Source organism: Acinonyx jubatus, chromosome C2 (assembly GCF_027475565.1).
Source record: "Acinonyx jubatus isolate Ajub_Pintada_27869175 chromosome C2, VMU_Ajub_asm_v1.0, whole genome shotgun sequence".
In the NCBI taxonomy this organism is placed as follows: domain Eukaryota; kingdom Metazoa; phylum Chordata; class Mammalia; order Carnivora; family Felidae; genus Acinonyx; species Acinonyx jubatus.
The window spans coordinates 151,146,597-151,174,348 of NC_069384.1; the positions used below are offsets into that span (position 1 = coordinate 151,146,597).

At 40.3% G+C, this 27,752-nt stretch overlaps 1 protein-coding gene across 22 annotated transcripts in view; it reads left to right on the forward strand.

Moving 5' to 3' along the window:
• The window catches only part of LRRFIP2 (LRR binding FLII interacting protein 2), a 105,938-nt gene that overhangs the window by 30,062 nt on the left and 48,124 nt on the right, over positions 1 to 27,752 (forward strand). For 11 of the 22 annotated variants that reach the window (XM_053221707.1, XM_053221706.1, XM_027040632.2 and 8 more), the window contains 11 exons: positions 7,568 to 7,654; positions 9,255 to 9,305; positions 14,602 to 14,658; positions 14,757 to 14,801; positions 19,061 to 19,102; positions 20,542 to 20,607; positions 22,159 to 22,233; positions 23,783 to 23,830; positions 23,912 to 23,956; positions 24,774 to 24,821; positions 25,288 to 25,344. In XM_053221707.1, coding sequence (XP_053077682.1) covers positions 7,568 to 7,654; positions 9,255 to 9,305; positions 14,602 to 14,658; positions 14,757 to 14,801; positions 19,061 to 19,102; positions 20,542 to 20,607; positions 22,159 to 22,233; positions 23,783 to 23,830; positions 23,912 to 23,956; positions 24,774 to 24,821; positions 25,288 to 25,344 — 621 coding nt within the window. The remainder of the gene's footprint in view (positions 1 to 7,567; positions 7,655 to 9,254; positions 9,306 to 14,601; positions 14,659 to 14,756; positions 14,802 to 19,060; positions 19,103 to 20,541; positions 20,608 to 22,158; positions 22,234 to 23,782; positions 23,831 to 23,911; positions 23,957 to 24,773; positions 24,822 to 25,287; positions 25,345 to 27,752) is intronic. The other 11 variants (XM_027040645.2, XM_027040648.2, XM_027040650.2 and 8 more) reach the window with 5 other exon arrangements.

Sequence of the window (27,752 nt, forward strand, 5' to 3'; positions counted from 1 at the left end):
ACTGTAATAAAATCATAAGATACCCTTCCTGTCTATGTTCTAAAAGTTCTAATACATAGCTCCGTGAACACTATTGTTTTACGGGTTTTTCTGTATTGTTTTCTAAGTGCTCTACAGGCGTGCGGGTGTGAAACAAGTAGAACCATATGGGAAGCTGCCAGGGTGATAACTCAGTGTGGCTGGGGAGAGGTTGGGGAATGGGAGGAGAAGATGCTAGAGAGACCGTAGGGACCAATCGTGAAGGGATTTGTGTGCTGCGGAGTTTAATTTGGTTTTGCAAGCTGTGGAGGAGCCACTGAAGGGTGACACCCTTTTCAGATTTGATTTGTAGCATAACGGGTTTAGCTACCATGTGGAGAATGACTGGTAGGAGGCAGAAATCTAGCCGGGAAGCTGCTGTAGTCATCTTCGCTGGAGATGCCAAGAGCCCGAGTTAAGGCAGCGATAGTGGGAATGGGGAGGACAGTTTGGATGGAAGGAATAGTAGAGAGAGAGAGTCTTGATGGGAGCTACCTAGTTGAGGTTGAATGACCTAATGTGTGTGTGGGGGGGGGGGTTGTAAAAAAAGAAAGAGGGACATTGTGTTGATTCTTCACCTCAGGTTTTGGGTGACCGGAACAGAAAGAGGAAGAGCAAGCTGAAAGGAAGGGCTACAGATTCAGTTTGTAACACGTTGAGTCTCAGGTTCCAGTGGGACAGCCCGAGTAGCTAATCGCCAGTTGGATCAGGACAGTGGGAGAAAAGTCTGAGGTGGACAGAAGATTTACGGGTCATCAGTGTCACCTGGGGTGGGGTGTGGGGGGCTTTGGAGCCTAGAGTAAAAAGAGGGAGTTAAGCCTGGAAGCTTTGGTTGCATTAAAATTTAAGGAGCTCGTAGAGAAAAATGAGCTCATGATAAGTTCTGAGGAGGAGAGATCAGAGAGTCCTGAGGAAAACTGGGAGGTTAGTATTGCAGAAAGCCACGAGCTGAGAGTTTTAAGAAGGAATTGAGTGCTGAGGGATGTTGGAAGTGCAGAACTGACAAGCGAGGGAAGCGTAGAAAAATCCTGTCGGGCTTGGTAGTTAGAGGTCATTAGTGACCGACTTTCAGGAAAATGATTGGGGCAGAAGCCAGAATGCAGTCATGTGGAGAGAGTGAGAAACAAGGAGGAGGTGTGAGAAAAGTCGGCTGTAAAGACAAGATAAGGCAGAATCGAACCAGGATGGGATTGTTTGTTCATTATTTGTTTTTGAAAGATGGGAGGGAGTTTGAACCTACCTAATGAGAAGAACAAGCCAATAAGAGTGAAGACAGAGAAGAGAGATCACATGGTTGAGGCAAGATCCTGGGGAAGATGGGGTTCACATCATAGCATGGAGAGGGTGTGTGTGTGTGTGTGTGTGTGTGTGTGTGTGTGTGTGTGTGTGTCGGGAGGGGTATATTTATATTTATATTAAGTTATATAGCTTATAATTAATTTTCTTGCCTTTGAATCTTAGGATGATGGATTCAAGCTATTTTTTTAAGTAAACATAACTCCCTCCCTCCCCGCCCCCCCCAAATAGTCCCAAATGAAATTTGACTTGTGAATTGTATTCCAAGGAAACAGTGAGCAGAATCGGATGGATCCTGCCTTACTTGTCAACCCACTGGACAGATGGAAGATTTATGATAGGATTGGTTTCAGTTGAGTTTCTTATCTGGAATGCCACTGGGAGCCACAGTAGTTTTATTTTAGCCTGTTCTCCTGCGTTTATTTTACCAAAGGAGCAACAGAATCCAAATTTGTGTAAGGATAATTTTGAGCATTGGATACCACAAAATATATTATGGCTAATCATATTTTATGTGGGGATGTTTTATCTCACTTGTTCCTTGGTGTTGCAGACAGATTATTTGAACAGTGTGTAGTATGGAATAACAAGGATGGGAGGAGAGTGGGGATGGAGAAAGTGAAGTTAGAATTAGGAAATGAAGTATTCTGGATGAAAGTGGTAAGAGCCTGCTTGGGAGAGGGGGAGTCTTTTGGAATGGAAAGCAAAGGTGGGAACCAAGGGATATTATAAAGGAAGATTTGGTTAGGAAGTGGGAGGCCCTGAGACCTTTGGTCTTGAACAAGTGTGGCAAAGGTTCCATTTCTAGAGATTGGAAGATAGGGGAACAGAGCCTCTTCACTGGGGGAAGATGAGGCCTCTGTGGAAGATGGTTGATGTTTTGAGGAATTGCTAAACTGTTTTGAATAGTGGCTGTGCCATTTACCTTTCCAGTGTTTAAGGGTGCTGATTTCTCCGCATCTTTGCCAACACTAGTTAGTTAGTTATTTTTAATTTTACACATCCTAGTGGGTGTGAAATATCTCAGTGTGGTTTTGATTTGCATTTCCCTAATGGCTAATGATGTTGAGTATCTCTTCATGTGCTTATTGGCCATTTGTGTATCTTCTTTACAGACATACCTAGTCAAATCCTTTGCCCATTTTATTTATTTAAACATTTTTTTTTTTTTTTACATTTATTTATTTTCTGAGAGACATAGAGAGACAGAGCACAAGTTGGGGAGGGACAGAGAGAGAAGGAGACACAGAATCCGAAGCAGGCTTCAGGCTCCGAGCTGTCAGCACAGAGCCCGACGCGGGGCTGGAACCCACCAACCGTGAGATCATGACCTGAGCCGAAGTTGGACACTTAACCGACTGAGCCACCCAGGCGCCCCCCTTTGCCCATTTTATTTTTTTTTTAAACTTTTTTTTTTCAACGTTTTTTATTTATTTTTGGGACAGAGAGAGACAGAGCATGAACGGGGGAGGGGCAGAGAGAGAGGGAGACACAGAATCGGAAACAGGCCCCAGGCTCTGAGCCATCAGCCCAGAGCCCGACGCGGGGCTCGAACTCACGGACCGCGAGATCGTGACCTGGCTGAAGTCGGACGCTTAACCGACTGCGCCACCCAGGCGCCCCCCCCTTTGCCCATTTTAAAATGGAGTTATGTATCTTTTTATTGAATCTCATCTTTCTTTCTTTCTTTCTTTCTTTCTTTCTTTCTTTCTTTCTTTCTTTCTCTCTCTCTCTCTCTCTCTTTCTCCTTCTCCTTCTCCTGCCAAGTTTTAATCTAAATTTCCAACTTCCTTGATGTGGCCTCTTCTGTCCCTCTAGTTGTGCAGTTGTTATGTTAGTCCTCAGGTCGATTTTATGGGTATTCAGAATGGTTTGATAGTATCTAGTTGTGTTCTAGAGTGAAGATAAGCATAGGGTCCTCCTATGATGCCGCCATCCTGGCTTGCAAACCCACACAATATTTTTACTTTCTTAAATTCCAAAAGAGGATAATACAAAATCTTCATGGTAAAGGGAGAGTCCTTAATGTAGAAGGTACTCAAATCATAGTGGTTAGTTCTCAGCTTTTCCTACAAGTTCTTTCTTAGCGGTCACTGTACGATTCTAATTATTACGTTGAGTAGTACAGTGAATGTCTTAACACATTTGGAATGTTTCTAAATTAACACAACCTAAAGCAGTTTTGTTCCAGGGGTGATCGAGTCCCATGATTTTTCCTGCTGTCATTTTCTTTTTCCATTTGCCCCAAGAATTTAGTAGGAAAGGGATTTAAATCTATCCAAATATAGCTTTACTTTTTGTACTATAATTTTCATTGTCCTAAGAAGAATAAATTTCTATACTTATGTGATTGCATATTTCCTTTAATCAGCCTTACTGTGTCTAATATTTGAAAGCAGAATGATCAGAAAAATTTTTAGAAACCTAGTCCATTGACCTGCTTGATTTCACAGGTAACTTGTGAACCCATATTTCCAGTTCCTAAATTTTCTTGTTTATTTTAAAACTTTGAATCGTGGCACTTCTGGGTGCTTGTTGGTTGAGTGTCTGACTCTTGATTTCGGCTCAGGTCATTATCCCAGGGCTGTGGGATCAAGCCCTGCATTCGACCATGTGCCTGTTTAGGATTCTCCCCCTCCCCCTCCCCCTCCCCTCCCCCTCTCCCCCTCCCTCTCCCCTCCCTCTCCCCCTCCTTCTCCCTCTCCCCCTCCCCCTCCTTCTCCCTCTCCCCCTCCTTCTGCCCCTTCCCTGAATGTGCTCTCTCTTTCTCTCTCTCTCTCTCTCTCAAAAAAAAAAAAAAAAAGTTTGAGTCATATATCAGCTTAAAGACCCTGCAATACTTAAATGATTTAGGCTCCTGAATAATTCTGATTTCATGTCTTATGCTAACTTTAACTTTTTTTTGGTAAAATATATGTAACATAATTTACCATGTTAATCATTAAGTATATAGTTCAGTGTCATTGAGTACATTTACGTTGTTGTCTGACCATCGCTATTATCCATCTTCAGAACTTTTTCATCGTCTTATACTGAAACCCTGTACCCATTAAGTAAAAACTCCCCATTTCTCCCTTCCCTCCAGCCCCTTAGAACCACTGTTCAACTTTCTATCCCCACTGTTCAGTTTTATTCTAGGTACTTCAAATAATTAGAATCACACAACATTTGTACTTCCGTATCTGGCTTATTTCACTTAACATAACGTTTTCAAGATTCATCTATGTTTTAGCATATGTTAAAATTTTCTTCCTTTTAAAAGCTGAATCATATTCTCCTGTATGGATATAACACATTTCATTTATTCATCCATTGATGGACATTGGGTTGTTTCTACTTTTTGGCTGTTATGGATAAGGCTGATTTGAACGTTGGCATATAGATATCTGTTTGACTCTTTGATTTCAGTTCTTTTGTGTATGTACCCAGGTATGGAATGATCTGATCAAATGGTAATTCCATGTTTAACTTTTTTTTTTTTTTTTACCAACTTTGTTTTAAACTTAATTTTTTGTGATCCTTTATTGTTATGTCCCATTTATTTTCCATCTCTGAGTGTGTGTTAAGACGAATCTGTGCTAACTTTCGTGCAGGATTCAGAGGAGAAAATGCTAGTGTCACTACCTAGAAGTGTCCCGTGTGTGCCTGTAATTTGTCTATTCCATTGGATCAGTACACGCACACAGGGCAGGCTTTGTCTGCTGGGTTGGAATCTCCTGTAGCTGCTTGCTGTTCCTGCTATCGGTACTGCCTCAGGCATCTGTTAGCAATGTGTAGAAAAATACTAAGATAAAGTAATTTTAAATCCTGTTTACTTTTTTTAAGCTTGCTGTTTAGTGACCTTCTTCAGTACCCTCTCCAAGGGAGGCATCTCTGAGTTTGGAGAGAGGATAAGGAACAGGGAAGGGCATTTTTGTGGCTGTGAAGCCCGTGTTCTTTCTGTTACACTGCAGCCAGGTTCCCTGCCCTTTCATTGCAAAAGAAATCCTTATTAGAGAGCAGATTTCAATTATCTGTAATTTAGACTTGGTGAAAGAAAGATAGTGAGCCATTTTAGTATAGATTGTACAGAATGGGCCATAGATCTTGGATGAAATGGGCATTATTGAGAAATTTCTAAGGAAGGCCACAAATACAAAGCTAATAACGTGGAAATGACAATCCCAACACATTGCTTTGGCTTTTCTTAAATAAAAAAAAAAAAAAAAGGTTTGAAAATTTTCCCTAGAAAAGTGATACTTTGTTAATTTAAAAATGTATTTGCGATCTGCTGAAGCATAACTTAGCCTTGAAGTGTTTTTCTATAAAATACAAACTCTAGTAAGAAAGTGGTGTCTATCTAGTCAAAAGGGTAAGGAAGGCAGGAATAGCTTTTTTAAAGATAAGAGGCCAATGAAAAATTCATGTGAGAAGATTAATTGCCCTGGCCATGTCATTGGTTAAAGCTTGAGGTTGGCAGATTGCAGTTTAGGGTTTTTGTTACCAAAAGGCCAGTTAATCAGACTGGGAAAGTGCCAGAATTGAGGTGGTTGAATAAGTGTTAGCTGTTCAGCTGTCTCCTCTTCTTAGAAGCCTGCTGCGACCTTGTGGGGCAAAACTAATTGTTCTTCCTGCACACCTTCCTGGAGCATTGTGTTTCTGCGTCCCTCAGCTGGACTGAAGACTTTGGGGCAGAGATGTCACATCTTACCCTGCGTTCTCAGCACCGAGCACAATTGCTTCCTCACCATAATCTTTTAAATGTTGGCCGAGTCTTAGTGTGAGACTTGGGCATGGAAGAAGAAACTGCTGTAGTTATCAGGGGGTGATCTGAATCAGACTTAGGTAGGATGTGGCCAAGAACAGGGGAAACCACTGCCAGATAGACATCATTGAGAAGATTTTTACGTTTCATGTGGTAGGTCACGCTGTTTCCCTGTGTCATTTCCTCGGTGCTTTGGTCCATGGCCTGACATTCTTCTGTTTATTTAGCAGACGTTGATTGAGACATGGAAGTTGTGGGAGTCACAGAAGTGTGTAATTTTAATACAGTGTCGTAGGGGCCACAGTAGAGACGTTTGTATGTAGATGGAATGGGGAAAAGCTTCATAACGGGTCACATTTTAGCCGAAGAGGAGAGGGGATCCCTCTCGCCAGGTAGACCGTGTGTGAAGAGAGGCTTAATGGGACACACTGGAGTCTGGGATGGAGCAAGGAGGCCTGCAGCTAGTGCACGTGGGGCACGTCCTGGGAAATGAGGGGGAGATCTGACTGAGAGGAATTATACCTGTGCTGGGCCCTCCCCTCCCCTATCTTTGTGCTAATCTGTGGAATTTTGTTTTAGCCATAAGGGAGGGGGAGCCAGCGGTGGATTTGATACAGCTTAATGACATGATCGGAAATGTGTTTTGAAAGGCAGATTGACAGTCCCGTCACCAGGTAGAAGATGAATTATAGGGTGGATGCTGGAGGCAGGTAGGTGGATTTGAAGGCATTGCGGTTGCAGTGTTCGAGCAAGAGATGAGTTCCCGTTGTATGATGTCCCCGGTAGGAAATTTCCAAAATAGGCAAATCCACAGAGACAGAAAGTAGGGTTGGTGGTTTCTGGGAGCTGGGAGGAGGAGGATGGAGGGGTGCCTATAACGGGCATAGGCTTTCTTTTTGGGGTGAGGAAAATATCCTGGAATCAGATAGTAGTGATGATCATCGTGCAACCTTGTGACTGTACTGCTGAAAACCACCAAATTGTAGAGTTGTAGGTGGTGAATTCGATGGCATGTGACTTACGTACGAGTTTAAAGGGAGGGAGATGTGAAGAGCTCCCCAGTCGGTCAGAAACAGCATAAGGAAGGCTGAGTTGGGGTGCGAGAAACTCGGCGGTAGAGGATTGGCAGTGCTTGGAGCCTGGATATTGGCAATGCCCAAGATGAAAGAGAGACTGCTTCTGAAGCTTCTAATTTGTAGGAGTGAATTGATAGGGAAAGAAATTCTGGAAAAAGCAAGTTTGCAGAGACGTAAGAAGACGTTTAATGAGTCGTGGGAAATGTTTGAATCAAAGCGAGCACTTAAAAGGAAAGGCCCAGATTGCAGGAGAGACTATGGGGCAGAACAGAGACACGAGTGCACGGGAGCGGAGTGAGGTAGCTGATAGAGAGGGTATCTCTTCCCCCCGCACCCCCTTTGAATGGTCGTGTCCCATCTGCCCCTTAACCTCAAAGCTGGTGGAGGTCAGTGTTGTTTGTAAATGAAGCTGAATCTTTCTATTACTTTTCAGGCAGAGGCAAGGCTGGCAGCAAAACGGGCCGCTCGGGCAGAAGCGAGAGACATACGCATGAGAGAACTGGAGCGACAACAGAAAGAGGTAATTTGAGGGTGATCCTCGTTTCCTCATTTCATGCCAGTGTCAAAGAAATCAGTACTTGGCTGATTCCTTTCCTTTCCTTTCCTTCCTTCCTTCCTTCCTTCCTTCCTTCCTTCCTTCCTTCCTTCCCCTCTACTCCCCTCCCCTCCCCTTCCTTTTCTCTTTCTTTCTTTCTTTCTTTCTTTCTTTCCTTCTTTTTCTCTTTCTTTCCTTCCTTTCTTCTTTCTTTTCTTTCTTTCTTTCCTTCTTTTTCTCTTTCTTTCTTTCCTTCCTTTCCCCTTCCTTCCTTCCTTCCTTCCTTCCTTTCTTTCTTTCTCTTTCTTTCTTTCTTTCTTTCTTTCTTTCTTTCTTTCTTTCTTCTTTCTTTCTTTCTAGAGTTATTTATTTATTTATTTATTTATTTATTTATTTATTGGCTAGTTTCCTTCTGATGGAGTATATCTGGTTCATGTTGAAACACTGGGAATAGTTTGACCTGATGTGTGTATTTTAACAAGCCATTCTGTGTCAGCAAATTAAATGCAATCTTCCTTTAAATAATAACAGCAAACACCTATACAGCTCTTGATATGTACATTGTAATAAGTTGTTATGGTATGAAAAGTGCTTTACTTATATCAGGGAGAATCAGCTTAGAGGAGACAAAGTTATTTACTATAGTCCTAATTGTCCTAGAGTTTTGGTTAATTGTATAATGATATCTACATAGTAAAACACTGTGAAGTCATTCAACCTTGTAGTTGTTAAGCATATTTAATAATGGAGGAAAGTATTCATGTAAGAAAATTTAAAAAAAAAAACAAAAACAAACCCAGCTGTAAGACTGACTGGTAGGACTTCCATCGTGTGTTACAAAAACTAGTATCCATATATAGGGTCAAAAACTACTAGAAAGAAATGATTACTATCAATACTTCGGTTTGTCAGTGGTGGAATTGATTGGTTTTGTTTTCTTCTTAATGCTTTTCTATAATTCATAAATTTGAATATACCTTTATCAGAAAGAAAAGCAAAAAAAAAAATCATAGAAATTGGGCTTCTTTAAAATGAAACAAATATTCTTTTTTTTTTTTTTTTTTTTTTTAGTCCTTCCATTCTGAGATTGACCTGGCTCTGAAAATTCACATAAAAAATACTTTGGATGCCATATTGGTATAAAGGGGAAAACACCTGCAGAGTAGTATTCAACACTTTATTTTGATATTGGTGGTGGATCTTCCGCTAATGGTTTACAGAGGACCGTGTAGACTTTATTCACAAACTCAAAAACAGTTGATACATACGCTGCTTTTAATTTCATATATAGTTTCAAATATTGAATGCAGGTCTTGGCTTAAGATGAAAATGTTGCAGTGCATTATAGGAAATTATAGGGAGATTGTTACTAAGCATAAGTGCCATTTCCTCTGAACTACAGAGGGCCGTATATCTCTTCCTTATTGAACACAGTTAACTTAGTGATTTTCTGTATTTTGAACGTGTAGCTTATGTCGAGCTAATGATCACTGCCCCTCAGGGAAGATGTATATGATTGATTGAAGACTTTTGAGAGCATGCAGTATGTTGGAAACTTCAGTTTATGAAACTTTTGTATTTGTAGCACTGTCACTATTCCTTTGACCGGAAATGGGGACAGATTCACAAGTGGCTGGTAGGCCAGGATTGCCTGTCCGCATGTTGTGATCGGTTGCTGAAATAACACAATCTTGAAGTAAAACATTGACTAATCGTTTGCCAAGTGGGAGTGTTTGGCATGTTTGAACCTTAAGGTCAGAGAGAGTCTCTTCTGGCTGTAGTGGACCAAACGTGTACTTAGAGTCCACCCATTTTCTCTCGTAGTCTAGCCTCACACTTGTGTCATGAGTGCTCTTGACCAAGGAAGACTAAGTAAATGGATGTGTTTTCTTCCTCTGTGTTTGTTCTTGTCTTCCTCAAATTCGTCCTTCCTTCTTTACTTCTCTCCTTCCCCCCTCCTCTCCCCGCTATCTCCTTCCCTCTCCCCCTTTCTTTCTCTTTTTTTTAAAAAACGCTAGGCAGAAATGTCCTCATTGAGAGATGGTGGCCCAAGTCATTCTTTAATTTTCTGTGGAAATTACTCTTATGTTTTCAGTTCTCTCAGCTCCTTTTGGAGTCTTCTCTACCACCGTTCCCAATGTTTTAGTTACAGGAGCAAATTGTGAACCAGTAGAATATTCGTACTTAGGAAGCATTCCTAAATTTGAGCTTTTTTCAGTGTTGTAACTTCCCCAACTGTCTCCTCCTGCAGAGCTTCTTAACCCAGGACGTGAACAGGCTTGGGAGAGGAGCAGGAAACCTGAAAATCTGCAGAGTGTTGAATACATGGATATTTTTAATGAAATGTCCACAGGTGTTAACGATCACCAGATTCTCAAGGGAATCTTTGACCCCTAAAGGGTTAGGAACCACTAATTGCTGTTAAACAAGACATTTTTATCAGCAAATTCCTTCTGTAGTGGTATTTTGAAGTACATCTGGAATTAAAATATTTATGACTGTATTGATCTACAGATTTGAAACTTTATCACACTTCTCATGATATTTTAGAAAGGAGAGAAAGATGATGTTTGGTTACTTAAAATTAAGTGAGTTCTCATGTATGTGTTTGTTACTTTGGAATGGAATCTGCCCTTGTTACTAAAGCTAGCCTAATTGGTTTTATTTAAAGTGTCTTCTGCATGAAACTGGGTTATCTTACTGATAATGCATTAGGAACATTTTGTGTGACTCAAGGACATCACTTATGCTTGCAAATTTTCCATGGAAATATTAGCTTAATTTTTTAAAATTACATATTATAATTCTAAAATTAAATTGTCTGATTTTATTAGGGCAGACCGACAAACACATGAAAGAAGAAAAGCCTATATTAAAAGTCTAATATTTGATTCTTATATTCAAAGGCCGTGAAGATAAACATATATTTTTTTTTATCTCTGTGAAATGTGTGCAGTTCAGGCAGTGAATGCACTAGATTGTCACAGAAGGGGGAGTGTTTTTGGGTTTGGAGGCTTAGAATGTAAATGGTGACTAACTCAAGTCCTGAATGATAGCTGGGACTTGCAGAGAACATGGGGTTTAGTTTCAGAGGGGAACAGTGATCACTTAACCCCTTCGGACACTTGCTTTTACTCTTTTCAGACTAATTTTTCCTTTCACTTCTCACCTTAGCTCTGTCTCTCTGACTGCTTTCTGTTTGTGAACCTATAGAAGTTGGCATATAATAGTCACTATATAAAATATAAAGAATAATAAATGTATAATAAACCAAACATATACAAAAAGTAGGATTGTCTGTTATCAGAAGGAAAAATCCTCCCGTGTTAGAAATTTCTCCTAATTTTAACACTGTGTGTGTGTGTGTGTGTGTGTGCGTGCGCGCGTGTGTGGGATGTTGGGAAGTGAACAGGGAAAGCGAGGGCACGGGGCTCAGGAAGGATGCTAACTCTGAGTACGCCTCCGTATGCCAGTGCTGTGTGAGTGCTTTCACATATGTCAGCATTTCTCACGATAGGAGAGGTAACCACCATCTCCATTTTCTGGGTCGGGTGACGAAGGATTGGTGAAGTCAGCAACTTGCTCAGCCACTGGCAGAGCCAGAATTCAAGGGTTGGGGAGAGCACCACGTCTGCCAGTGGGTTGGGAGGTGAAAGGACCAAGCTGAAAGGGCCTCAGTCTTTGGGGGCCTCCAGATAGTCCTAGCGTGTGGCCAGGGTTTCCATTTGTAAACTGGGCGTCCCCATCAGGAGCATGTTGGTGACCTGGAAGAGAACGTGCCATTTCTGAGGTTTCCTAATTTGAAACTGAGGGAGTGGCTCTAGCCTTGACTTACATATTACTTGTTGACAGAGAACATGGCCAGGTCTCCTCACGGGGTTGTGGTCTTCTTTCTTAATAAAATCACTTCACCCCCTCATCAGGTGAACTTTTAAAAACAGGCTACATTTCATTTCCACTAATTTAATTTAAATGTATCAAAAACGATTTTCCAGAAAGCCTTGAACAAATATATATGCATCTTTGCAGGCATTGCCCTATTTTTGCCACCTTGGATCCTTTATGCTACTAAGGACTTCCAGGACAATAAAAATGGATTGTTTCCCAGATGGTGGACGAGAAGGATAGTCAGCCCTGTAGTTGGTACATAGAAACACAGGGCGCCGAATTTTTTTTTCTCTTGGCCCCTGGTGCTGTTAATTCAGGAAAAGCCAATTGACAATTTAAAATACTATTCTAGAAATCTGGGAGAAGTGAAGCTGGTTGTTCTTCCAGAGAAGGAGAAATCTCTCAGTAAAAGCCAGACTACCTGGCCATTTTCTTTATGCTCTTATTATATAATCAGTGTGAATTTAGCCAGGAAAGGATGGTCTCTTTATGGTTCAGTGGTCTACTGAGTCAGAATATCCGAATGCTAGTCCCAGCTTTCTGTCTTTGTAGATTCCTACTTAATCTTTTTGAGCTGTGATTTCCTTTACTTTAAAACGAAGGGATCAGACTATATAATCTCTCAGGACCTTTCTAGCACTTAAAAGTAATTCTAGGGTTGGTGCTAGGGTCTTTTATATAAGGGTTTCCTTCTCTTTCTCTCATATTTGCCACTGTGCAGAAGTATTCAAAGTCAATAATTTACAACAACTTAAATGCCTGCCTTTTTATACAAAAGTAGTGCTACATGGCAGCCTCTTAAAATATGTGCTTTGTGTCTTTTTTGGTGTGACAAAAATCAGCTTAAGCTTGCCTTACCATTTATACAGTCACCACTAGCCGTGTGTGGATAATTAGATTAAAAATAGAAATTTCATTCGTCGGTTGCACTTCTAGCATTTCAGGTGGTCAGTAGCCACATGCGGCCAGTGGCTACCATATTAGCACAAAGAGAACGTTTCCATTTTATCACAAAGTTCTGGTGGACAGGGCTGGCTTAAGGTGTAGTTTATGACTGGAATAAACTATATTCTCTCACTTTATGTTAACTGGCCTGTATGGGTTTACATGTTATTCTGTAGTCTTCTAAGGTCTTTTTAGGCCATTGTTTCCCAAATGGGATTAGAAAGAAAGGCTGTGTAAGGTATTCTTATTAAGAATTATTTTTATAGTAGTATAATTAAAAATAAGTATGAATTCATCTGTCTTTACTGCATCTCTGATGGGCTGTGCTATTTTTAGAGGTAGGTTTTAAAAAAGTGCTCTTGTGTGGCAGGTGGAATGAAAATGAAGGGTAAAGAAAGGGAAGCAAAAGTAATATGAAAACAGGGAGGGGGACAAAACCTAAGAGACTCTGAAATATGGAGAACAAACAGGGGGTTGCTGGGGAGTGGTGGGGGGGGAGGGGCTGAATGGGCATTAAGGAATCTACTCCTGAAATCATTGTTGCACGATATGCCAACTAACTTGGATGGAAATTTAAAAATAAATAAATTATATTAAAACAAATAAAGAGTAAAGGGAAGATTGAACATTAAACTATGTATGTTGCCCTGGTACCCCAAAGAAGACTGGGAAGGGGCATGTAGAATTAACTTGCTTGCGTAGTACAAGGTTCTTTAAAGCTAACTAGCCCAGAACTGGTTACCACTTAATAAACTGTACCTACTCTTCTGGGTTTATGCACATGCCCCACAAAACTTTTGGGTTTATAACCTGATAATCAAGGGAAGGGAAGAAACTTGCTTGTCTTCTTGCAGATTGCGTGTGTCTATTATATAAGAAAAATGTAAATCAGTGGTGAACTCCCGAAAGTTCAGAACACCCTGTTGGATATTGAATCATTGAATCATACTGGTGCTTACAAGCAGACTTCTCAACAGATTTGGTCACATGCATTAATGTACAAGGCAGACGACAACCAGGAGGTTTTTTTGAAGGAGACCGAAAGCTCATGACCGAAATACGGCATTGTGGTGTGTCTGTTGAGTTACTGTCTCTGTATTTGAAATGAATGCTCAGACATAGCAACATCTGTGTGTTCTGTGCAGTGATCGTGCTGCAGTGCCATGTGTTGAAGTATTGATTCATTTCGGAAAAGACAGTGTTAATTAGCTCTGAACCCAGTTGGACAGCTGTGTGTAGATTCTTAGTCAATGCAAATTACTTTAACACTTTGGACTTTGAAATTCTGAAAGATCAGGAGTTCCTTACTGTTTCAGTTGATTAGATTCTAGGACTAGTCATTTGATTTCACAGACGCAGGCAGGGCTTAATGCTCCAGTGCTAATAGCTGACTGTGGAAAAGTTTAGAATTGCATTTTGATTTAATCAGCTGTTAGGCTGTGGTCATGGTTGTTGTTTTGTTTTGCTTTGCTTTGTTTTTACCGTCTTCATAAAGCATGACTCTTGAGTTAACTTTACCAACTCTAAAATATTTATTTAGTTTCTTCTAATTAAAAGTAGCTTTTCATGTTAACAACGCACATTTCGTTATTCTTTTCTGAGTGGTGTGAGAAAACAGGAAGAAATTCTTTTCTGTGAACACAGAATTATGACCCAGATTTTTTTAGGTCCTTAAACTATCTCTGTATTAAACATTTCTTCCTGCCTTGCATAAATGAACATTCACAATGAGAAAAAAAATAGATAAAAGTCTACTTTTAATGCTGAACTCAATTTGTTCGTTAAGTACACTTGCTTATTTTTATCTTGGTATACTGTGCTCTTATGGTCATATATAGATTACATTCTACAAGTGGTCAGACATACATACACTTATTAAAATAAAAACATTTCCGAGATTATTTCTACTTTCTTTTTGCCCGAAGCATGTGCCTGCTCCAAACCCAGCTGCTGAAGCTGAGTTGTCCACACCTGCCTGCTATGAGAAGGATGCTGCTGTGCTCTTACCTTAACCGACTGTTCTTTGCTCAGTTGCTGTGATAGACAAAGACAAGCCTCCGTTCAGCGATTAAGTCTCCATGTGCTTTCTCCTTTCCCAGGAAGATTCCGAAAGGGCCCGGTATTCCCACCGGTCCAGTCATCGTCGACCTTCTCTGGTTTGTAATAACCGATAAGCTTGCCCCTGATACTTTTCCTCATTGCCTTCATGCAGTCACCCTGAAACTTATGCTCTGTTTGTTTCTGTTCTTATCAGGGAGTTGAGGATGCACTGTCCATTCGAAGTCTTGGCAGCCACAGGGTTGGTATTTTAAGTTGTTTGCGCTGTGATAGCAGCTTCTGCGTGTGAGCCTTCTGCAGCATTGTTGCCCGAACAATCTGACAGTGTTCATATAGTTCTTTGCCTTTAAAAAAAGAAAAAAGAAAATATTGGCAAAGTCCTTCCATTGGCAAGTGATACTTTCTCTAAATCATTGCTATAATCAATCTAAATCAATTCTAGAATCATGAATATTTTAATCTATTAACATATATATTTACTATTTTTCTATAAAAGGACCTTTGATTTTGGAAAATTATCACAAAATAGTAAGGTTGACTTTTATGGGATGACATCTGTGTGGTTCAACTTGCAAATTTTCCTACTTTCATATATTTTTTTTAAAAGCAGTTTATTAAATGGGTTAATTGCTTTGGGGCTTGGTTGACTAATTATAGTTTTATTACATACAAAAATTGAGCTACTGATTTGAAAAATTCCCTGCTTAATCATATTTATAGTAATTACCATACTTCAACATTTTGATTAACAGTTTGTAGTATGCTTCAGCTTCTTAGCATACATTGCTGTAAATCAAGATAAATGGGAGTTTGTTCATTAAAGGCTTGTATATTGTGTCAAGACACGGATCTCTTTTTAAAGAATTGTGCTTTAAACCTTAAAGCAATGCTTTTAATTTATGTATTGGTAAGATTGTATGTATGTTATATGTAGATTTTTCATCAGTAAAATGATCTTTCATGTTGAGGTCTATATTGGTTAACTTTCCCTAAGTCTAGTTTTCTTCCTATCTTGTGTAATATATAAAAGTACACTATAATAACCCAAGTATGATCTGATATACTAGATACTGATGTGTTTATAATTCTTAAATGGCCCTTTCCTCTGGTTGTATTTCTTACTGGTAGATGTAATCTACTGTCTTTTTACAGTAAGTTAGTAGACTTGTTTTTGAATCAAATATTTTTGTTAATTGCAAAAGTTTAGATTTATGAGAATATTAACAAGCTTTCACAGTAATCTAATCAGCAGCTTAAGAATGATTTTACCGGAGAACCATTTTTTAAAGATAATAAATTCATCCTGCTTCTCCCTGGAGATATTTTTTTCCCCTTTAGACACTTAGGAAAGAATCATACAGGGAGTTAGTCAACAAAAGCTTAAAAGTTGAGTGTCGGGGGCTTTGAAAATCATCTCTCCCCACTTTTTAAAAATTTATGGCTTTTTTCTTTGCTTTCCATTATAATGTTCATAGTGTGAAGTTTCACACAGTTATTATCATTAAGCTGGTTATTTAAATTTCTATGTGGTCTCAGGCAAACTTGACTATATATTAGTTATATTTGTTTATTCGAACAGTAAAACCATCTAAGTTTGACCTAATTTAGGAACCTTTAAAACAAATCTTCAAATAAGCACAAGAGAAATTAAATGTGCAATTAAACTAATAAGGAATTGATTACCCTGAGTGTCTATAAAGTAATAATGAGGATTTTCTTACTATGGAAATTATAGAATTAAATAACTTGAAGATAAAAGTAGATCTTCACAGTATTTTATTTCACTGTGGTAACTATGAAAATTTCCTATTATGGTATAATTTGGGAGTTTTGGTATTTGTTTGTCAGTTATTAAAGAAATTTTTTTAATGTTTATTTTTGAGAGAGACAGAGTGCGAGTGGGGGAGGGGCAGAGAGCGAGGACGACACAGAATCCAAAGGAAGGAGACTCCAGGCTCTGAGATATCAGCACAGAGCTTGACGTGGGGCTCAAACTCGCGAGAACTCACGAAACTGTGAGATTGTGACCTGAGCCGAAGTCGGATGCTCAACCGACTGAGCTACCCAGGCACCCCTGTCAGTTCTTTTTAAAAATTTTTCTTTTAAAACTTGTAGTTGATGTGTGAAAATTAGCAGTACCTGGATGTGAGGGCAGATATAGTTTAGGTTTTCTGCCCCATTCTTAGGACTTTGATCTTTGATTTTTGTCCAATTAACTTTCAGTACTTTTTGTGACAAATGGCCTGCCCGAAGGTATTTGGGCTGGAAATGGTGTTCATGCTAGAGACATTCTATATAAAAATAAAAAGAGCAAAGATAGTTCAGAACTGAGAATGGTTGGTTTGGGGGAAAGAGGGTGAAATGAAAGCCCTGAGCTTAGAATTTAAAGTCTGTTTCTTTAAAAAACAATCTCCCTTTAAAAAACATCTTACAAATGCTTGGTCACTGCTTTTTATACTGAAATACAAGAAGACTGTAAAGTAGACGTCCAAAATTAGAAAACTGAGGTGAGCTTGAACTAGAGCAGTAGGAACACATGGCAGGTTCTTACTGGTGCCGATTTTTACTGTTACAAATACTAGTTCCTATTTAATTATCAGTAGCCTTAGTCTAATTTTAATGGATTTGCTTTTAATATGCTTGCGATTTCTGTTTTGTCGTTTACTACTACACTGTTTAATTCCATGGAAGAGCCCATCGAAGGACACGACTGGGACACACTGGAGCAGAGCCAGTTCACCCAAAAGGAAAGGCATCATGGTGTGCAGTTCAGAAAAATGTGCAGTGTTAATATTATGCATTCACTGCTGACTTGGAGAGTTTTGTGGGCTTGAGTAATAGGTGTATGTTCTAATGGAAATTGTCACTTGCTGAACTTTGTTTCCACAACTTGTTTGCTGTTTTTCTTTTGATTTTATTTCAAATGAAGACTTTCAGGTAACTGTGAGGAAAAAAAATTTTTAGTAGACCATAGTAGCATTTTGGAAATGTTTTAGCTAGAGTCCTTTAAGGCCTTCAGTTCTCCCTCCTTTGATGAATCGTTTGCTTTTAAACAACATAAATGCCAATTGGCAGGCACTGGGGGGTTCTTTTCATTTACCCAGTTGTTTTAGTAGCAGTTGGAGTGCCAACTTTCGGATGTCTTACCAGTCAGATTCAACAGTTTTTTCAAAAGAAACAGCTGAACTCTGCATTACATTGTGGGAAAGGAAAATCGAAATAGGTCAATTTCAATTCAACTTGTTAAATCCTGTTTGAATCCTATGCCTCTGTAAAATGCCATTGGTGCTCCAGAGAGGATCAGAGAACAGAAGACATGACTGTTTTCTTCAGTGAACTTATCTGGTTGGGAGGGTGGAATAGTTTATATGCAAGAATGTGTGGCTGGAGTGATACGTACTTTAGTGATGGGTTAAACAAAAAAGATGCTTTGTTGACTGAGAAAAGACCTAAGTGAAATTTCTATAGAGAAGGAACTTTACTTTCCGGGAAATGTCACTCACCATACAGAGACATTTTATCATTGCACATAATTTACCAAATGCACACCTTCAGGCATTTAAAAAAATTTTAGATAAACAGATTTTTTTTTTTTTGCATATGTAATAACACTCTTTATTTCTCGCCTCTTCTGGGTAAGATTGCTTAAAAGGTATAAGCTAGAATGCTTAAAAAACAAAATTAGGAAACCAGAAATCTCAGTAGTTACTGTTTTATTGAGTTTCTTGGATTTGAAATGTACTGTTATGCCTATTATCTTATTTTCTTAGAGACTGTACATGAAGTGTGGTTTTTCTGGTCTTACCATAAGTTTTCCGTATTTTTCCTTTATTTATATTTTTAATGTATGTATGTATACTGTGCATTCCGCACTTTGCTCAGACTAAGTTTCCAGTTTTGTCCAGTGTTTTCAGTTTTTAGTTTAGTCGAGAAAGGCAGTTTTTCACCTGTTTGTCCACAGGCAGCTCTAAGGGAACTTCCTACACTTTGACGCTGCATTTTTTTGTAAGCCTGATTATATTACATGCTCTCGCTTCGTTATTCATGCCTTGCTTTTGTCACGTTTTAAACAATGGGAAATGATGGTAATGGTCACAATAATAAAAAGTAAAACCCCTTTTAACTTCAGAATGCTTAATTCCTGCATTTAAAGGCTTCCTTGGGATGTTTCCTGCTCTAGTGTACTGAGATCGAATCGTCTCACCATTACCGATGATGAATTCTGTGTCTGAAAGAGAACATGTGGTTTTACATGTACATACAGTTTAGCAATAACTTACACTAGGAAAGTGTGGGTGAGGGGAAGAATATTTTTTAATCCACATGTAACAACCTTTGCGTATAATTTGGGGCTTTTAATAGTGCTGGATCTTTTTTAAATTAAGTTTTTATTTAAATTCCAGTTAGTTTGGATTTTTAATCTTTGCACATGTTGCTTTTTCCTCTTTATATTTCTGATTTTGGAACTACAACCAACTTTCACCTTTCTCTGAAACCCAGTATGATGCTCTCAAGGATAGATCATCAAGACTTTCATCATTAGTATGTAGTGCATGATTTTGTGTTAAATGTAGAGTTTTACTTTATAAATGCTTAATGATGCTAATCATAGATTATGACTAACTTTCACAGGTTTGTTCTTATGTTTTGGGGAAAGAATATGGCCAACAATACAATCGTGGCATAATTTAATATTTGAATCATTTTTCTTTTAGAATTTCAGGATCAGATAAAAATGATTTACTTCCCTATTTAGGACTAAGATTGGTAGTCACTTCTTTTTTTAGAGTGATAAACCACCCAGCTGACACATGTGCATTGCCTGGAAGACGTGTTTCTGGCAGTGTTTGATACTCACTGAACTATAGACCCTGCTGTGTTTCACGTTTATGTGTCCCAACCCAGCAGGTGTGAAGTTACTAAACAGGAAACAGCCAGCAGTGAGAGATGATGCCTGAAAACATCAGTTATGTTCGCTTATATTTGCTTGATTTGGTTGGTTTTTTTATGTGTGTCATCTTAGCCAAGGAAGTTTAGTTATAGCATGTTTTCCTTGGGTTATGTCAGTAGATTGCCTGAGTTTCTAGATTGTATAGTCATCTCTTAAAATGTTCAGGGTAATGTATACATGGAAGGTTATGCATATTCAAAAAAGGAAAGTGAGTGGACAGATTCAGGATCGAGTTCTGTGTGTGTGTGTCAGATGGTTGGCCTGGAGCAGACTAGTGATAGCTAGGACGCTTCTGCCCGCACCTCCTCATTTCACGTGAGCCGTGCATAGCTGTACTGGGTTTCTTGTCTCCCCATTGACCTGTGTAGTAGTATTTCTGTCCTTTATTCCCTCGTATACACTTGGCTCTGCACTCCTGGGAGAAGTTATGTATTGAGACAGTCTGTCTTCCTAGGACCTGCGTGTAAGGCCGTTGTCTGGTAATGCTCTTGGTACAAGGGACAATCCATACCATGTTGGCTGTTTTCTTCCTGAGCAGCGCGTGCTGTGGGACGACTAACTTGGGTCAAGGGTGCATTCTTGGGCAAAGCAATGTCCTGTTCTTTCCCTCTTGTTTTGGTTGATCCCAAAGGATTGCCCTTTGGCTTTTAGCTGAGGACAACCTAGAAGGAGGTGGACCCTCTTGTCACCCATGTCTTTATGAAGAAGATAGAAGGACTCAAATAAAGGGTGGGGAGAACATCCCCACAGATCCCCTGCCTGGCTCTGAGTCATAATTGCATCTTTTTTAGCTGGTTGCACATGGAGCCGATGGCACGGGGGGTGGGGGAGTGCAGATGTGCAGAGGTGTAGAGATCTTAGCTAGTCAAGGGCAGTGAATCATGTACTAACAGCTGGGAAGTAGATTGCATGGGGACCACTCTGTATCTCATGCATCTTTCTGTGTCTAATTTTAAAACAGATTTTGTGAAGTGATTGTTAAAACTTCACTGTATGATCATTAAAGTCAACTTCCAATGTTTGTTTCCAGAATCATTCTTACAGTCACTCTTACGGAATGAAGAAGAGGTCTTCTGGTTCTCGTAAAGACCCACTGGTTAGTTGTGTTCTTTCTCATGTCCCACTGTCTTGTGCTGCTGTAAAATTCACGGATTACTTTTAGGGAACTTGAGAATTATGATTGCAATTTTGGTGTGCCTTAGGCGTTATTGCAATCTGATACCATACTGAAACATGATTCTTCAGAATCTTACTTAAAAGTAATTTTGTTTTCACTTACAGGATTTACTGTCAAGTTAATACAAGAAGTTCCTTACCCACCTGTTTTCATTTATGAACTGTCTTTTGGCATATACTTCAAGAATACGTTTAGTGAGATTTTTATCCTTATTTTAGAAATTTGAATTGATTTAGTTGTGGTAGTATCGGCAATGCCAAACTCACAAATAGGTTTCATTCTGAGAGTTTGTAGGTTAAATTTTGGGAACGTGGAATGAGTTTTCTGGTAGAAACAATGAAGTTTGTGTTAGCAGAGTTCCCATGCTGTCTTGCAGAAAGCTCTTTAACCTATAATGCTGTGAAGCCACAGAACCAACAACAATGCTGCATTCCAGCCACTTCCAGCCACTTTGCTAGAAAAAGCGTGTCCAGAATGCCCGTTTGGGGTGTGAGGAACACCCCTCCCTGTTGGGCTGCCACAGCACTGGCAGGAAAATCAGTCCCAAGCTCCCCTGCTAACTAGTCCTGTGGACAGGGCTCTGATATTTGGCGGGGTGAGAGAGGGTCGGTGGGCTTTGGCACAGAGGAGAGAGGAGAGAATGTGATGGAGAGGACATTTGTGAGAGGTGGGGGCTGAAGCATTGGGAGCCCTGGGGAGAGGCGAGTCCTGGTGCCTTGTTGAGGGCGTGGTACAGGGAGGCAAGGCCTGGAGTGGGAGGGGGGGTGCCCCCGACTGCAGGGGGATTCGGTCAGGGATTGCTTACATTTCTTCAACTTCTAGTAAAGAAGATGGCTGGATAAATTAGAAAGGGAATTTTGTAGATGATTTTCTCTTTGTCAAGCAACCGCAGTCTGTAAAATGGGTTATTTTGTGCAGTGTATTGAAAACAAACTTGCCATGGAGGTTTTAGGCCAAACCTGTTCAGTAAACACGTGCACTCATCTTTGGTAACGTAATTTGATCAGTTCATTTTGACAAATAATGGGATTAGGAGAAGTTTGGAAAGAAAAAAGACTTTAGTATTTTCTGTGACATTGCCGAATGGAATTATAATCGGTAATTACTAAATGGTAATTATAATGGTAATTATAAATGGCAGTTACTCAGTTGTCCTGGATTTTTCAAGGATGTTACTAAATGTGACATGAGAATCAATCACTTCTTATTTCTGTTTCATTTTGACTGAGGGTTTATGCTCATGTTTTTAAAGTAAAAAAGTTAGTAGTGACTTGGTTTGAAAACAGTTAACCTTTAGTATTAGTCTTTTTTTTGGAGACTTGAGATAATTATTACTGTAACTTTTACTTAATGCAATTCAGCGCTTTAAAGTCATTGTTTTGGAGGAGAGGGCTTTGGCCGTATCGGAGTCTGCCTTTGTGCATTGGTAACGTTTAACCTAAGAAAAGTGTTTAATTTTACTTTCTGCAGAGTGGCCTCTACTTTGACCAGAGAAACTATAGCAGTCTCAGACATAGCAAACCCACCTCTGCCTACTTCACTCGGGTTTGTCTCAAGCTTTCTGGCTCTGTGTGTTTTATTGTCCAACTTTAACACATTTCTAACCCTCGATTTTGCCTTTTGACTAGTTAGAACTAATCTGTGAATGGCTGTGTGTCCCCTGGTTTGTGGTAACTGAATTCATATAGTCTGTGTGAGTGTGTCTTCACACACTGGGAGCTATTGAATCACCGTTGTTGTAAGTGAGTACCATTTTCTTCCAGTTTTTTGAAGTGAAAAAACTTAACCTATAAAAAAGTTCAAAGAATTGTATAGTGACCATCCATGTGCCCACTACTTAGAGTCTACAATCAATATTTTGCTCTGTTTCCTTTATCGTATTATTGTCTGCCTGTCTGTCCATCCATTGATCCATCTTTTTACGGGGGGGGGGGGGATGTATTTCAGAATAACTCGTAGGCATCAGTACACATCATGGTGGATGTCTTTCTAATAAAAGCTTACATGTAAAGATTTAAACTGTAAATGGGATGAGAAGAATATAATTATTTGTTTAATGTTAGAACTCTTATTTTTTTCAAGGCATTTGGCACATCAGTAAATTTAAAAACCATTCAATACATGGTGCATAGTACATTTAAAATAATTCACTTGTCAAAGCCTGCACACACAACTTACTCTTATTTGCCCTGTCTGATGGGCTTGGGAAAAGGAACTGAAAATTATATTTTCAAATGACGTTAGAAAAAGAAAGATTTAATTCCATTTAAGAGTGCTGTGCCTTGTCGGTGCTTGGGCTTTGTTGTGACCACTACAGTTTATCTGATTAAACTAAGGCACTTGGTCCATGGCTTGTTTTGAAAGACTGGGTTTCTCATCCATTTGGAAAACAGTGTTTATAGTGATGGCTTGGAGCTCATTTACCTGGTTCCTCAGCAGTCAGGCTAAGCCCATCAGGAGTCTGCTGTGAGATCACAGAATGTCCCAGGAACTACTGGCGACCTGCGTGTGGCCACCATCCTCCACAGACCCTGTGCCGTGACCCCCTTCCCTGGAGTGTTTTCTTGGGCTGCCACACTACCTCCTGACGTTACTGTTGAAAGCCCAGTAGGACTTAACCCATTTATGGAAAACCATCCCAGGTGTTTTTGTTACTTATCCCTTAAGATGGGTACTCAAAGACTTTTTTTTAACGTTTATTCGTTTTTGAGAGGAGAGAGAGAGTGGGAGAGCAAGAGAGCACAAGCAGGGGCAGGGCAGAGAGAGAGGGAGACGCAGAATCCGAAGCAGGCTCCAGGCTCCGAGCCCAAAGTGCAGAGCCCGATGCGGGGCTCGAACTTGTGAACCGTGAGATCATGACCTGAGCCGGCCAAAGTCAGAGGCTCAACCAGCTGAGTGAGCCACCGGGGCGCCCTCAAAAAGATTTCTAATGACTAATTTTTTTTCACTTGTGTGTTAACTGCCTTAAGCACTCAGGAATTGCTAATAAATTATGCAGTATAGAATAAACGCGGCTTCTGCTTTCATGTTGGAGAGACCAGTTCTTTTGTTTTGCTAAATTACCTTGTTCTGTTTTGCTTTTGTTTCTTAACAGTCTTCTTCCCTGTGTAGTGACCCTCTGGCGACCTCAAGGAGTAACAGGGTTAGTACTTTGTGAGAAGTGTGTTGCCTTCATCGCTACCAGTTGCTTTTCTTTGGGTGAGATCGTGCACTTTTTTCATAGGCCTCCTCCACTGCAGATTCTGGTCTGCTGAGAAGTACCAGTCTGGTTCGTATTGCTCTCTTCCAGTGTGTGTACTCCCGGGGAGCCCCTGTCATGGCGCTGACTCTGGCTTGACAGCTTTCCTCCACAACAGTCGGGGACACATGGCTTTGATGCTGTGTGTCCTGCAGGATGTGCTGCCTGTGCTTAACTTGCAAAACTTTATGGTAGTAAAAAGGCCCCTGTTTTCCAGATACAGCTGGCTGCTGGTAGGCCCTTGCTTAGGTTTGGTTCCTGTAGAGAAGGCCGACCTGCATGGGCCCCACTTCACTTGTGTACTTTTGTGAGATGGCTGCCCATGCACAGCGGCCATGTCTTTCTTTGGGACAGCTGTGGCCTTGGCCACATTAATACCAGGCTCTAATAAAGCAAGCTGACTAGAAAGCGGAAGGCATAGCTCTGTGTAACGTGCGACTTGTGAGCCGGTTGCTTTCGAGCTGTCGCTTGCCTGCTGGGGCCTGTTCTCGTAGACCGGCCCCTTAGGGCTCTGTAGTTTCGTTTTATGGTGCCGGTGGGCGAAATGCTTTCTGTCCCTCGCTTTCCTTTTCTGCTCAGAGAATAAATTCATAAGTGTTCCTTCTCCTGGCTTCGTAACACAATGATGGGAGGAAATACTGTAACTAAGGGTGCTATTTAAACGAAGCATGAGCTTGAAGTTTTAATGGGATCGATGTAGGGCTTCACGCATATCAGTGGGTGTTCTCACCTGAGATACCACTCTTTGACGCCTTTTTGGAACTGAGTACTGCAAAGACGTTGTGACATTTTCCAAACAACTTGGATGCTGAATCAATAGACAAATGGCATTTTCTCTGTTCTGTAGGTGTCATTGTATGACGGTGGATTATATAACCCTTATGGGTCTCGAACTGTAAGTCCAACCGGAGGGAGGTGGTGAAGAGGGTGATGTGCAGGTGGGGATAGTTCCCTTACAAAGGAAAAGTCATTTCATCTGACCTGCAGTTGCTCTGTAAGCAGCGACCCATGAGCTAGCCAGTTGTGACTCTCACCGAAGCTGTGAGCAAGTGCCTGCAGGAAATCATGGCTCAAAGTCTGAAGGGAACATAGGCAGAGGAACCTCTTTTCCTGCTCACTAGTCCCGCAGAAAGAGGATGAGAGCAGTGCTCCTCCGGGCATCCCCTTCCCCTTCTCAGCCTCCTGCCGAGCGATGCTGGGTCTGAAGGGTTGTGGGGGAGGTAGGATTCCAGACCAGGGAGTAGCCAGCACCTTCCCTCTGGGAGCCAGCAGCCACTTAGGGTCCAGGGTCCTTAATGTATTCCCAGCAGGAAAGGGAGCTGGCCATTATTGTAAAACCTTTCTTCTTGGAAACTTTATAGCCATCCGAATACAGTTCCTACTCCTCAAGAACGAGTTCGGCCCGAAGCAGTCCTGTGGTGAGCTGTCTGGTCTCTTTGCATGCTTTGTAGACACTTGGGGTTGTTTAATTAACCTGTACTCACGGTTCAGAAGACTGAGGATGTGTGTTTCACTCTTGTGCGTGGATTATCATTGGCCGTCAGAGCACAAACTCAGGTGTACTAATTTGTCCTAATTGGTGGTTTCTGTATGAATGTGGCTTTGTATATAATTTCTTAAATGAGTCTGGAACCAATGCCATTAAAAGTTTAAAAAATGTTGTACTGTCATTTATGTGAACTTCTTGTCTTTTTAGTGGTGATAATTCAAAAGATGGGTTGATCATCCTGAATTTCTCCCCTCCCTCTGTTTCTGCTTCCTGCGTTGAGCCATTTCACTTGCCTGCCAGCACTTCAGGGATCAATGTTGTGAAAGGAGAAGTAGTAACAAGCCAGCTTCTAAAAATTGTTACATAAAAGACAAAACTGGGACAGTTCTAATCACCTAATCTTTCTGGAATATTATAACATTTTTTATGTTATTAAAAAATTTTTTTTTTAATCTTTATTTATTTTTGAGAGAGAGAGAGAGCGAGCGAGCAAGTCAGGGAGGAACAGAGAGAGGCAGACACAGAATCCAAAGCAGGCTCCAGGCTACGAGCTGTCAGCACAGAGCCCGACACGGGGCTCGAACTCACAAACTGTGAGATCGTGAAGTCGGACACTTAACTGACTGAGCCACCCAGGCGCCCCAAAACATTTTTTAAACATTTTTTAAAGTTATAAAAGTGGTATTAGCTTAAGGAAAGTCCAAATTAAAAATCCCTTGACGCTTTCCCCCATTTCTCTTCCCCCAAATGCAGGCTCTGTCCTCGTATATCCTTTCAGAGATACGTTATGCATGCATGAGTGTCCTTTATTTGACCAGTATGTATATGTATACAGATTGTGCCTCAGCTTGTTTTCTTAAAGTCTCTTTTTTGTATCCATACATAAAGATTTATTTCATTCTTTTTTTGACATTTAAAATATTTTTTGGAAATGTTAATTTTTTAAGACAGAGAGCAAGAGTGCATCGTGTCTGAGCACAAGCAGGGGAGGGGCAGAGAGAAGGAGAGAGAGAGAGAATCCTAAGCAGGCTCTGTGTCAGTCCAGTGCAGGGCTCAGACTCACAAACTGTGAGATCATGACCTGGGCTGACATCAAGAGTTGTATGCCCACCCTGCTGAGCCACCCAGGCACCCTTGACATTTAAAAGATTTTTAAAAAGTAAACTATGTTCCTTTTTCTACTGAATGCTTTTTGGAGATAGTTTTTTTTTTGTCAGCACTTTCCTTTTTAATGGCAATCTGTCATTTCATTAGTGCATGAATTGTGCATTTCTTTTTGAGGATTTCTTGGATATATTTTATGTTTTGGTACGGGTACTGCTTTTCTTTTTTGTTTTTAAATTGAAGTATGGTTGGCGTCCAGTGTTACATTACTTTCAGGTTTGCAACACAGTAATTAGACAAGGCTATACATTCTGTGTTTGCCACAATGCATCTGTCACTGTTCAACACTGTTACAGTTCCATTGTCTGTATTCTCTATGCTCTAGCTTTTATCCTTGTGATTTAGTCATCACATAACTGGAAGTTTGTATTTCCCACTCCCCTACCCATGGACATTTAGGGTTGCCAGAGTTTGGTTACTAAACACTTGCATAGTGGACTTTCTTACACAAGTCTATTTTTGTGTACATATGAGTAGATCTCATGCCAGGTAAATTGCTAATCCTAACATGATGGGGGTCAAAGAGTATATACGTTAAAATTATGATGTACGTTGCCGTATTGCCCACCAAGAAGACTGTACTAATTTACTTTTCCAGTGGCAAAGGATGACTTTAAGAACTACCTTGTTATTCTTGACAATGTCAAAATTGGAGAAGTTACTTTAAAAAAAAAAATGTTTATTTTTGAGAGAGAGAAAGAGAACACGCAAGCACACGAGTAGGGGAGGGACAGAGAGAGAGGGCGTCAGAGGATCCTAAGCAGGCTCTGTGCTGACAACAGAGAGCCCAGTGTGGGGCTTGAACTCACGAACCATGAGATCATGACCTGAGCCAAAGTCGGATGCTTAACTGACTGAGCCACCCAGGAGTGCTGGAGAAATTATTAAGCAGTTTCTTAACGTCCGATGCAGATTGTTTTTGTGGAATGGAGTAAGTGGACTACATAGGTTTTCTTTTATATATGTGTTTGACTCTGTTTTCCTGCCATTTCCAAGTGGCACTTCTCAAGAATTCTGCTCCTTTACTTAGCAAAAATGTGCACAGGAATGTTTAAGGAGATAAAGGTTTTTTGATATAAGTGGGGAGTTTACTTTTACCTTACTCCATAATAAAATTCCACTTGGCAATTCTTGGGCCTGGTAGCATTTTTAATGTACCAACGTAATGACCCC